General features: G+C 39.6%; 1 protein-coding gene across 3 annotated transcripts in view; it reads right to left on the minus strand.

The window, feature by feature from the left end:
* The window catches only part of LOC134819617 (uncharacterized), a 59,187-nt gene that overhangs the window by 20,780 nt on the left and 25,324 nt on the right, over positions 1 to 13,083 (minus strand). For all 3 annotated transcript variants that reach the window (XM_063829639.1, XM_063829638.1, XM_063829637.1), the window contains exons 12-15: positions 8,420 to 8,504; positions 8,177 to 8,245; positions 7,893 to 7,984; positions 7,266 to 7,355 (exon numbers count right to left, since the gene is read on the minus strand). In XM_063829639.1, coding sequence (XP_063685709.1) covers positions 7,266 to 7,355; positions 7,893 to 7,984; positions 8,177 to 8,245; positions 8,420 to 8,504 — 336 coding nt within the window. The remainder of the gene's footprint in view (positions 1 to 7,265; positions 7,356 to 7,892; positions 7,985 to 8,176; positions 8,246 to 8,419; positions 8,505 to 13,083) is intronic.

A 13,083-nucleotide genomic window follows, 5' to 3' on the forward strand; every position in this document is an offset into this window, starting at 1 on the left:
CACAATAACAATGCTCATGTCACCACAGTTATAATAAATACGGTTACTAGAAAATGAAATCTACAGTTGCTGGGATAACCACGGTTGCTGTAGACTCACGAAGGAATTTCTTGCTCGGCTCAGGGCGTCAAATAATCCATATGTCTGTGAACCGGACTCTCCATCAATCTTCAGACGTTATTATGGTTACTACAATTCACCCAATTACAATTGACCTTGATAAATAACGATATAATAACATCTAAGTCTAATTTGGTGACCTAAGTCTAAAAACTGATAAAAACAAAAAACTGTTTCATTCAGAACTTAGGAAGGGTCTACAATATGAAATATGTCCCAGTCGACTGTATAAAACAATGTACAGTAAAACCCCGATTTACCGCGCCCCGATTTACTATTTTCTCTTTCTCAAAATTCACTTAAAAGATTTTTTGAAAGATTTTTTGAAAGATTTTTTGAAAGATTTTTTGAAAGATTTTTTTTGACAATTTTGATCCTTTTTTTTTACAGTTTGGTCAGAATGCTTCGACAATTTGAATTTTTGGTTCTAACACCATTTACGAGCTGAAATTGACTACAAATAAGGGTCATTTTTTTGGTCAATTTTCCCGGTTGCTGGGGAGATTTCGTCAAGTTTAAAATATAGTATAGATAATTACTATTTGAAAACATTTAAAAGGTACCACCAAATTGTTACCATAATAAGGTACAATTATTGTTATTATAATAAAGAAGCTACGACTACTAGTTATATAAACAATATTTGAATATGTCCCATAATAATTATTAAAATCGTTCCTTTATCTCCTTAATACGCAGATGACGACGAGCTCGACGCACACTATCACTAAGGTGATCAATATTGCAGCAAAAGGATCGAGGAATGCAGCTAGAGATGTGCCCACCACGGCTCCAATCACTCCTGAGGCTAAAGTCACAGCACTTCCCAACTCAAATCCAGAATTTCCGTAGTAGTCGTAATCATATAAAAGTATTCTATTTTCTGTAGACTGCATGGAGTAACATAATTTTGCCAATCCGAGAAGGATCACTGAAGCTACGATACCAGGTTTTGCCAGTACAAAACCGTAACTCAGAGCCATCATGGCTGTGATTGTAGATTGCAGGGTCAAGAACTTTACACGACTCCATAGAAAATACCCTAGTGGTCGCCCTACGAGGTTGGTTGCACCAGTTACTGCCGCTAGAATCAGGAAATCGTCACCTTGCACCACTTCCTCGCAGTTTCCATTTTCGGTATCGTGAACAAGATCTTTCTTATAGCTTCTCATCAACCACGGAACAAGAATAATGCATCCGAACCCAGAGCACATGCTGGAAAAAATAAATAGACTTGCTTTGAAGACTCTTATGGTATAATTAGAATTCGGTATATTTTGTGGCATTTTGTCGACGAGTCCGTCAGATTCGGTTGGAACAGTATAAATCTCTACCACAGACTCGTTATCTCCTTCTTCTACTTCATCGGGCTTTTCATTGAGAAACAAGTGAAGAATGATGATTGGAGGAACAAAAAGTGGGATAGAAGTCAGCAGAACGAAGACTCTCCAGTTCACGATGTCTAGAATCATCCATCCTAGTAACGACACCCAAGTTCCTCCAACTGCGAAACCAAGTGTTGAAAGAAAACAGCTTTGAGTATGAACTTCTTTAGAAGAAACGAGCTTGGCGAGGGATATCCCGATTGCACAAAAGTTCAATCCAACGCAGATACCGATCAGAGCTCTAGAGAGGAGGAGGGTGTAATAGTTGGGAACCACTGCACATAAGATAGCAAAGCCAATGGACAGATAGAGTGACAAGAGCATTGTAAATCTTTCTCCTAATTTTTTTGAAATCGGGACTGAAATCATAGTTGCGATTGCCCAAAACAGAAACATAATCACAGCTAGGATTCCCTCTTGAAAGTCCGATAGACCAAGTTCACATGATACTGTCTGAGTAATGACTCCAGGGAGAAAAGCCTCAACACCATCACCAATATTTATCAGCACTGCCAGCGAGGCTAGAAGGTAATCCTGTTTAGTCCATAAGTGGGACCTTGAGGAATCACAAGCGGAGGTGGAAAAAGATTCCATGGCTATATCCTTTACGTCGGACATTATATTACAGGATGCTTCTTTCCTAAATAATATTTCTGAGTGAAAAAGCATTAATTGCTTGAACCGGTTTATTAAAGATATTATGGCCGTTTATTAAAGATATTATGGCCGATATAAAGCATACAAGCGAATAGAAAGGACAAATCATCTTTAACAACATTTACATGAATAATCAATATAACTGATCAGCTGATATTAAATTAGCGTGTACGCTGTATTAAACAAGCGAATTAGTAGCTCCATGAGGATCGAGGCTTATTTTGCTTATAAGTATTAAGACAATAGTGTTTAGGCGTCGTGAACAGTATTTAACAGGAGATATACTCAATCTACTGCAGACTAAATAGCTCTCTTCAAAACGTGTCACTCCTCCAGATGAATAGTCCTCAATGTCAGCTTATATGAACGAATATTAATAATCATTGAGAAAGAATGATGTTTAAGATCATCAGTTGAGTTTCACTAAATTATCATCCAAGCTTGTTAAGGTCTGAGGAGGTAATAACCTGTGTTGATCTGCTAATAATGGCTAAAAGCAACGAGCTGGCATTGAGGACTATTCATCTGGAGGGGTGATACTTTTTGAATAGAGCTGTTTAGTCTGCAGTAGAGGAGGTATTTAGCTCTCATGGAAGACATTTTTAGTCCAGAATAGGAGCGTTTGGACTGGCGAGTTAACTACAGAGGCATTCTTGTAATCTTATTATCGGAGCTTTCATTGCGAAATTATTATGTCTCAGATAACCAGTTTAGTTTGACTAAACTATCGTCCATTATCTTACTATATATAAAGCGAGACGATATATATGTATATATCGATGGATGGATCCGTGCCATTTTACTGACACCACGGCATCAACTTTAACGCGACTTTCCGCAAAAACCGTAAAAGATATACAACTGAAACTTTTTTGACTGGGTCAAATGCTTTAATGGCCTTCAAATCAGCATGAAAAATAAAAATTGGCCAAGGAATAAGAATTTTAGTGCCCAAAATTTGGACCCCTAAGTGGTGTCAAAAACGAGATTTAAATAGGTAATAATTATTTTAGTCTCTCGAGGCTTGACACCACTTAAATAATTAAATTTGCAGGTAATCAGCACTGTTGTGCCGTGTGGTCGGTCAGCAGACTTTATAATTCGATAGAGAATAAATGTTAACAACTTAAACATCCTGCACAGTAAAAAGTAAAGCTATTAACCTGAAAAATTAAACTATGCCGCAATATAAATTATGGAGTGGGTATAATTGTGGAGAGAGTTAGAAGATGAAGTTTAGCACGGAGCTGAGTAAAAATAATTATGACTATTAGCTTGGAACCATGTCTCAACAGACGGGTCACACACAAGGTCACGCACAGACTCAGGTAGCGGGGCTGGTTATATCATCACCACTGACAACAACAACACTACCCTAGAGAAAAAATCATTCAAGCTTCCTGATTATTGCACTGTTTATCAAACAGAGCTCATTGCCATCATCGAAGCTTGTAAATATCTCTCAACTTATACCAACACACACACACACACACACATCATCATATGGTCAGACAGTCTCTCCTCTATTCAAGCTATATCCTCAATCTCAACGAGAAGTAGAACTACTAGAGACTGTTACGACACCCTCAATACACTCGGATCCACTAACACCTTCCCACATCCAGAAACACGCCATCTTGCCAGGCAGCCTGGGAGGACATTTTTTTGGGAGGAAAAAACGGGAGGAAAAAGAGGAAATTTGTAAAAAAATCAAAGAGGAACATCCTGTCAGTTTTGGAATACAGTGAAATATTCTGATTTGAGAATGCAGATTGCTGTTGTGAAGTTACCAAATTTACGTGAACTTCAGATTCTTTTCAATCCCAGTTTATTGCTGTCCTACAAATTTCTTTAATGCCAAATGTCGTCTAAAACACCCTATTTCGCAAACATTTTCCGGGGGGCTGTGCCCCCTACCCCCCGCCAAGGGGCTCCGCCCCTGGACCCCGCTGGGGGCTGCGCCCCCAGACCCCTGCCACAGCTTGCTCGCTTCGCTTGCTGCGCAGCTGGATAGTTTCAAGTTACAGGAGTATCAGGAAGTGGGTTTTCTGGAACCCCTGTAATTCTATTAGAATTAGAACACACTTTATTAAAATCATTTTGGACGCTGATTCCATATGACGGGTAAAAATGCTTCCCTGGAGAGTTATGGGCAACAAAACTTTTTGGGCACGTACGTGACAGGCTAGTAAAACACGAATTTGATTATTTAGGACTCGGGTTAGGGTTAGGGTTGTGGTTAGGGTTATTCATAGCTTTGGGTTTATGGTTAAGGTTAGGGTTGGGATTAGGGTTTATGTAAAACCGTTTTGTTCGGCTGCAAAACCATAAAAACCAATGTCATGTGATAATTTTTGGGCGAGTGAATTTAAGCAAGACTAAGATTTGTCTAGAAAGAGACTCTTTTGTTAAGGGAATCCTCAGGTGGAGTATATTGTGTTCAAGATGAAATATTACCTCTTGCTTCTGCAAGATGCAGGGACGCGAGACTCACAACCACTAATAAAAGAAACATAATGTAACATAATAGAAAGAAATGTGATTGATGATCATAACACCGTTGCTCCAATCAGCACGTCTTGGAAAGATGTCTGTTTATTACAATCGCAAACTTTGTACATTTACTATCACGTGGACCGTGGCTACTGTATACTAATCCATTATATCACGAGGTCCGGCCGTATGTGTTATATAATATATTGAACAACATACTGAGCAATATTCTACAACTTAAGGGGATTAACCCTAAATTTGTTGTGAAACTTGTTTTCGGATTGTAGTTGATTGTCGTATGCCCAAATATGGATATATGGTTTTGTTGTATACAAGTTCAGGAAACCTCTTCCTAAAAGTAAAGCGCTTAAATTCTGGGATTTTGGGCAAGTTGGGGTAATTTAGGCTGGGACCCCCTCGAAAGTTGAGACACTAGTTTGTTGGTCAACTACTACCAAGTGTATAAGAAAGATGTAAAAGGATGACGTGACCCCCCCCGCCCCCCCCCCCCCCCCCCCCCCCCCCCCCCCGTGACTCGTTCTCTGTTTTATAGATCTGGTACATTGTTCGCTCGGAATGTTGTTCAATATAACACATACGGGGTGATGAAGTGATCACTGTGGATTAGTCTACCCAGCGGTCTCCAGTACTCTGTCTCTATCGGGTCCTTCAACGTTAAGCTGTTAAGCTGATGTTGTCGTTCTATTGTTTATATTGTGTAAATATAGTGTGGATACATGCGAATATATATTCTAAATAACTGAATTGTTTATATTATCTCTATAATAGACGAAATAACGTGCGCTCATTGGTCAGATATTTAATTGATGAACCAATGGACGTGGCGATCTGAACAGCGAGTCTCTTAACTTTATTTCTGCACTATAACCATGCTTGTATAGAAGAGAATTTATCACTACAAGTTGACCTTTAATTGTTTGTTAACACAATTGGAAACTATGGGAAGATGTAAAGGGATGACGTGTTCCCCTTATAGATCTAGATTGTAGAATATGCTATTTAGATATTGACCACATTTGATATAATATTAATCGCAAACGGTCGGATATCGATTTTAAACCGAGTGGCAAATAGGATTAGGATAATTTAAATTTTCGAAATTTTCGACCGCCAGTTGCTAGAAATTTTCAAAAAATTATTCAGTATCCAGGAGAAACCCGACCAGTCCGTGGACTACTTATGACATGCTGGTAAGCAGATCATACCAGCTCAAAAGGTAGGTCTGTCTTCCGAGATGATCGCATTGCAAAGGGTAACCTCAATTCCGAACATTTATTGAAAACGGTTGATTACAGAAGGGAGGAGGGGATAAGAATTACCAACAAATTAATTCCGTAATAAGTATGTGAACGACCCCTTACTATCATGTCAAAAGTAGTCCGCCGACTAGGTCGGGCTTCTTTGATACTGCCCTAGGATCTGTTATTTGTCTTGATTGATATGTCATTGTACGGTTCTTTTGCGATAGTCAAAACGCAACAACTAGCGCTGGATGGCGACAATTAGCGCTATCCAGCGCTAGTTGTCGCCACCCAGCGCTAGTTGTCGCTATCCAGCGCTAGTTGTCGCTGGCTATGCGACACTGTCGCACCCAATAGTTTGGGATGGCCAGCGCAACTGGCCATCGCAGAAAACAGTTCGATAACTAGCGCTGGATAGCGACAACTAGCGCTGGATAGCGACAACTAGCGCTGGATAGCGACAACCAGCGCTGGTCCAGCAGGGGCCCTGTTTTACGACAGATTGTCGCCCACATCCAGAAACACGCCATCTTGCCAGGCAGCCTGGGAGGAAATTTTTTTTGGGAGGAAAAAACGGGAGGAAAAAGAGGAAATTTGTAAAAAAATCAAAGAGGAACATCCTGTCAGTTTTGGAATACAGTGAAATATTCTGATTGGAGAATGCAGATTGCTGTTGTGAAGTTACCAAATTTACGTGAACTTCAGATTCTTTTCAATCCCAGTTTATTGCTGTCCTACAAATTTCTTTAATGCCAAATGTCGTCTAAAACACCCTATTTCGCAAACATTTTCCGGGGGGCTGTGCCCCCTACCCCCCGCCAAGGGGCTCCGCCCCTGGACCCCGCTGGTGGCTGCGCCCCCAGACCCCTGCCACAGCTTGCTCGCTTCGTTTGCTGCGCAGCTGGATAGGACACGTCGGCTCGCTTCGCTCGCCAACAGCCTCCCCCAAAGAAAAATCCTGGCTACGTCCCTGCTCGTGAATTGGTCCAGTGTTAAAAATTTGCGAGCGAAACGAGCGGGCCACAGAAAAAAGGCAAACTTGCGAGCGAAGCGAGTGGGCCACAGAATTAAGAAAAAACCGCATCTGGGAGGAAATATAAAACTTTCTGGATGTGGGAACACCTTAGAAATCAGATGGATAGCTGCTCACTTCGGATTGTGGGGTAATGAAAAAGCAGACGAGCTGGCCAAAATTGTAACAATAGTACATGCGTGGGAAATGGTTAATGGATATATTATAAGCCTCAAAATATGTTTAATTTATTCCGGCTATCTCTAAGCTGACCTAATAAAAATTTATAAAATAACTGATAAAATTAAAACTAAAAGGCCTTATCAAGAAACTTACAGGATGCCCTCGACTGAAAATACCTCCAGCTCCTTTCATAATTGTATCTCTGATTTTAGATACTTTGTCAGCAGTCTGTTCAACTAGCGGCTGAAAGAAATTTCTAGGTCAAATTTAATACTCAAACCCGAATTTGGGATTCCTCCATGAATCATGCTTAATGTAAGAAGAACAGTTTGATGAGTTGAGTTAAAAGTTCAGATTACATCGAATCTATGTAAAGAGAAGCTAGAGGTACTGGTCACAGAACCAGTACTGTCACATCGCTCTAGGGTGCTTAGTTTGTCTGTCAGTTTGTCTGTCAGTTTGTCTGTCAGTTTGTCTGTCAGTTTGTCTGTCAGTTTGTCTGTCAGTTTGTCTGTCAGTTTGTCTGTCAGTTTGTCAGTTTTGGTTTTGTCCGTAGTATTCCTTTCTCGCAAACTTTCGGTGAAACTCTGTAGTGATCAATATAAAGCTTTGATATGAAAGGAAAAAGCGTTAATAATAGTACTGGCAACTATTGTGAGTATAACCCTTAACCATGGCCTTGTAACACTGTAACTATGTTATTAACTATAACAGTATAACACCTGTAACCATGTTAGCATCTGTAACCATGGTGATACATGTAACTATGGTGACACTCACCTGTCCGACGCAGTCAAATACTTTAGTTCTGCAGCCGTTGTGTACGTTAACTTTACATTTGTTGCACTGGTAAACCCGCTGTAACATCGTGGCTGAAAAAAATTCAGATTAAAAAGATTAGGCGAATTTAAAAAGATAAGGCGAATTTCTAGAACTGGAGATTCGACGAGATTTGTATCATCCTCCCTCCTCCTGACTCAAGAAGTCGTATGAAATAAGAGTTATTGAATTTTTCAGTAAACTCACTGTCTGTAAGATAACCTACACTGTCTGTAATAACCTACGTTTTTGACAATGATCACATGACTTCATCTCCGTCATGCTGAGTTGAACCCACTCATGTTCACCTTGTTCTGAAGTGTTAATATCGTCACTATTGGTAACGGGTTTTTACTGAGCTGTAATAACATGTTGTTCATATGAATAAATAATCTATCAGCTTGTAAAATAACAATGGTGAAACAGTCCTTTTATGGACTGAGAACAAGATCAACACACGCAAATAATGGTTCCTGAGTGAAACTGACCTATAATGCTGTTGATACTTTTATTGTCCTCGTCATCAGAAAGTGAGCCACTGTTCACAACCCCAGACTCCTCCAGCAGTCTTAACTGAAATAAAATACAGTTCAGAGAAAACGTATTAAGTATTTCTAGAGAAGATTCCGTAGATGATAACTTACTGCGATTGAAAATATTTTGAGACGTGTAAATTTAAGACGATTGAACAGACAGTCACATTTATAGATTATTAACCTATAGTTCCCCAGCTGTTGTAGTCAAATGAACCGTAATAATTAGAATCTGAACCTTGTGGGCATGGAATAAACTGGTTTTATTTGTATTCTCGAAAAATTGCCTACAACATTGACTAAAAATGTAGCCTGTGAAGAGGGATCGAAGACTTTTTTAATGATTTTATTATCATCCATCATATTTTTCGATCCAACAAAAAATATTAAGTAAAACCGCTTGAATTTTCTTTTAAAACGGATTAGGTTATAAACAGAAGTTATACACATTACACAGGACGATCAATATAATACAAATATATAACAAACCAAAAAAACCGTCATTTACATAAAACGATAATAATATCTCTTAATTCAAAATTCGACATTCCCCATTTTCTATCCTTATATAACCCTTTGTTATAGCTAATAAAGGAGCTGTTCTTCTCTAATGTTTTAGAGCTAGTCATTACCTTACATTTATCATTCCTGCATTTTCGTGATGGTGATCTTCGTGATGGTGATCTTCGTGATGGTGATCTTCGTGATGGTGATCTTCGTGATGGTGATCTTTGTGATGGTGATCTTCTTGATGGTGATCTTCGTGATGGTGATCTTCTTGATGGTGATTTTCGTGATCGTGATCTTCGTGATCTTGATCTTCGTGGTCGTGATCTTCGTGATCGTGATCTTCGTGATCGTGATCTACGTGATCATGGTCTTCGTGATCTTCGTGATGGTGATCTTCGTGATGATGATCTTCTTGATCGTGATCTTCGTGATCGTGATCTTCGTGATCGTGATCTTCGTGATCGTGATCGTGATCTTCGTGGTCGTGGTCTATATGATCTTCGTGATCTTCGTGGCATGTTTTGCATTGTTTTGCGCACATAACTGTGAGAGGGTTTTTCTTCATGGGGCACCGAGAATTGCAGAAGTTGCCGAATTCTGTGCAATATTCCCAGTTATCATCACAAGATCCAGCTGAAAAACAATAGGTTTTTAAGATATAAGAATAATGTAGCTATTTGTTAACTCATCTGTTGTTCTCAGTTTGAAAGCATGGCTGACTGAATATATAATTTATTACGAACTGTACGAGTACAATAATTGAACTTATTTTTACAATTAGTTACAGAATTACAGGAACATCGATCATGGGACATAGCAATGAATGTGATATTCGGAAAATATCCTCACCTGGGCTTTCTAGCAGCATATCCCTGGTAGCACCGAACATGTACATTTTCCTAACCAACTCCCCACTCTTAGCAAGAACACACTCCATGTTACTGATCTGTGTGCACTCAGTGAGGAAGGCTCCTACACAGGCCTGGTCAGCTAAACACTTCTCCTGACACTCCTTTACTGTTGTAAACTTGGAGCGGGACAGAACATCTGACTCCTCGTACCCGTGGTAGTATTTCCAAGCTGGAGGTCCGCTCATCAGATCAGATGTGGTGAGAGGTGAGTCCTCAGAGATGCACAAACCACAAGTTTCAGGACAGTTCTCCGTCATCCACTCAGAGTAAAGCCCGTCATCACAGAGTTCACTACAGTTGGTGCACTGGGCTGATGTGTCTTTACACTCTCCTGACTGGAACATCTCCTCTCCAGTTCCCCAGGGCAGCTGGGTGTTGTCTTTAGCTGGACAGGAGCCACTCTGAGCTGCATTTAAGCTAAGGGTTAGAGCGAGGAGGAGGAATCTTAGTGAACAGTGAGAGGAAGACATATTCCAGGTTGCACAATCAGAAGAGAAGTGGTGAGATAATGAGGAGTTGAGATTAGAGCACGGGTTTTATATGATAATTGTCAATTAAGCTGGCCTTTTGTTCTAAATTCCTTGCTTTATTCAGGTTTCAAAACTATTGTGTTGTTATATGTTTTCAAAGCTTTATAATATTTAACAAGCTCTGAATTGAGTTAGGAAGAAGAAAGAACATCAAATTAATTTTAAGCGAATCAGTATTAACAAATAACAATATATAAACATTAAACAATCACAAAAGTTTTAACTAGCCGTTTCTTTGTGTTAAATCCTGCGTGATCTTTGACGAAGTCGAGGTCTTTGTTGCGTAGGGAGTTTCACCATGTAGATGAACTCAGATATCTTCGTTTTGAGAAAATGTCTAAAACTTCGCAAGGTGAGAGAGTACACGAAGAAATTAGACATGATATTGAGATATGTAAGGTATATTGCAGCTCGGTATGCTGTATTGCTGTGCTCCATTCCCAATGACGATGACACTATCACCACCATCGAAGGTATATAGGAGACAAGGAAAACTCCCAAAGTTAGAAGCACTGTCATCACACCCTCCCATCTCAGAATCTCTCCGTGGCGGGAACCAGCTCTCTTTGCCACGATCAGGAGAATAAGTGATGTTGCTGCCAGAGTGACATATGACAAGATACTGACCGCAAGAAATATGATTGAAAAAGACGACATATACCACGAAGGAAGGCTGGACGAGAAGTAGTCATAGTTACAAGTATATACACAGTAACTAAAATGTATTGTGTCCCTGTCGTAGAATATGTTGACCACTAGAGTTGGACAATACAAGCCCAACTCAAGGAGCCACATAGCAGTACAGATACTATGTCCAAACCTCATGGACCAAGCTCCCGTTTTCAGGGGAAACTTAACGATTATCAACTTCAGTGTACACAAAGTACATGTCAGGTATGTGGTCACACCTCCACAGATATACGTCATGTTTTCAGTCGCGTGACAGAGCAGCTCACCCCATATCCAGCGATCTGCGATAAAAGCCAGAATGATGGGGAAGACTCTGAATACAGTCTGCAGGATATCACTTCCAGCCATGTGCTGTATCACTGTCACTATTACCTTGTGTTATTTGATAGCGTCATGTTTGATAGTCGCTACAAGAATGATACTGTCTCCTATTAAAGATGCTAGCAAAACAGTCAAGCTCCACAAAATCAAAATGTATCGCTCTCTCTCATCAACTATCTCATTCAGAGTCTTGTTGTCAGTCTGCATATTTTTATGGAGTCTTCCTGGTCATTGGGAGACGGTTACATAACATATTACAATACCTCTCAATGACAATATGTTGCATATATGTGCATTTAACAACTCCTGCTTCAAGATACAACAATAATAATAATACCAACAAATGTCCAGTATTGTTTTGCAACAGAGAACAGAGAGACATCAGATCGGTTAAAGTACTCAATGCGACTCATACAAAACGTTGGGATGGCAGTGAATTAATGAACCTCATCCTTTTATTAAAGAGTACCAGAAAAGCAGAGCCTGCTAAAATATTCGGTGAAATTTTGATTTTCGATTATCTTAGACTTAGATTTGCGATAACTATGCACGTGATCTAAAATGTAAAATACCATTGGTTGTGGGAGTTGATAGATGAATACACGGCATGAAATTTGTTCTTTAGTAGATACAGCTTCTCCTAGAGGATAAAGCATCATACAGTCTTCCTCATGAATCCAACTTCATCATATTAAAAGGTGATCACACCTCACGGATTCTGACTTGAATCTTCATTTGAAAAAAATTAACACGAATATTTTTCGAGTTGACAAATTCCTCGAACCAGTGGTGGTACTAAGTTATACCAGAAAGAATTATTTCAATCGGGCACTCAGTGACTGAGCTATAAAAGTATAAAGGCCAACGTATGGGTACTGACTTTTGGCTTACCCTGTAATAATCTGGATACTTCGGCGATGAAATAATAAACTCGATGACAAAAACAGCAGGCGATGCTCTGGTAATTGCTATTGCTCTTATTTAAGATTACTGAGGCTGCAAGTGTGAAGGGATAAGATCTACAAATGGTTCCCAATCCACACATCATTCGAGTCTTTCACTACATTATAACTGCGCTGTCTCTGTTGTTATCGCCTACTGTCATGACGTGTTTGTACAGGGTGGGCCAAAAGTCAGTACCCATACGTTGGCCTTTATAGCTCAGTCACTGAGTGCCCAATTTAAATACTTCTTTCTGGTATGACTTAGTACCACCACTGGTTCGAGGAATTTGTCAACTCGAAAAATATTCGCGTTCATTTTTTTCAAATGGAGGTTCATTTTCACATTTATTTGATAGTTTGGATAGTCGGATCAAGCTAAATGTTATTGAATTGTGTTTGGCCATTCGAATTACGTTTGTCCTGAAAGAATTAGAACTGTAGCTTCTCAGATGACCGAGATATGAAGCATAACGAGTTTATTCATTACGTGTGATCAGGTGATTGGTTTACCTAATCACGTGATAAGGTGCCCCCGCTAACTACCCCGTTAAACATTATGGGAATTGTTAAGGGTGCCCAATGAAGGTGTCGTGTCACGGTGTCACATAATAACCCAGTCAATATTGTTAACGAGATACAGAAAATGCTTGATAACTTCGTCATTTCTAATCCGTTTTGCCTCATGTTTTCAGATCATATGCAACATTTGATAA

Source organism: Bolinopsis microptera, chromosome 8, assembly GCF_026151205.1.
Source record: "Bolinopsis microptera isolate Bmic1 chromosome 8, MBARI_Bmic_1.0, whole genome shotgun sequence".
NCBI classification, from domain to species: Eukaryota; Metazoa; Ctenophora; class Tentaculata; order Lobata; family Bolinopsidae; genus Bolinopsis; species Bolinopsis microptera.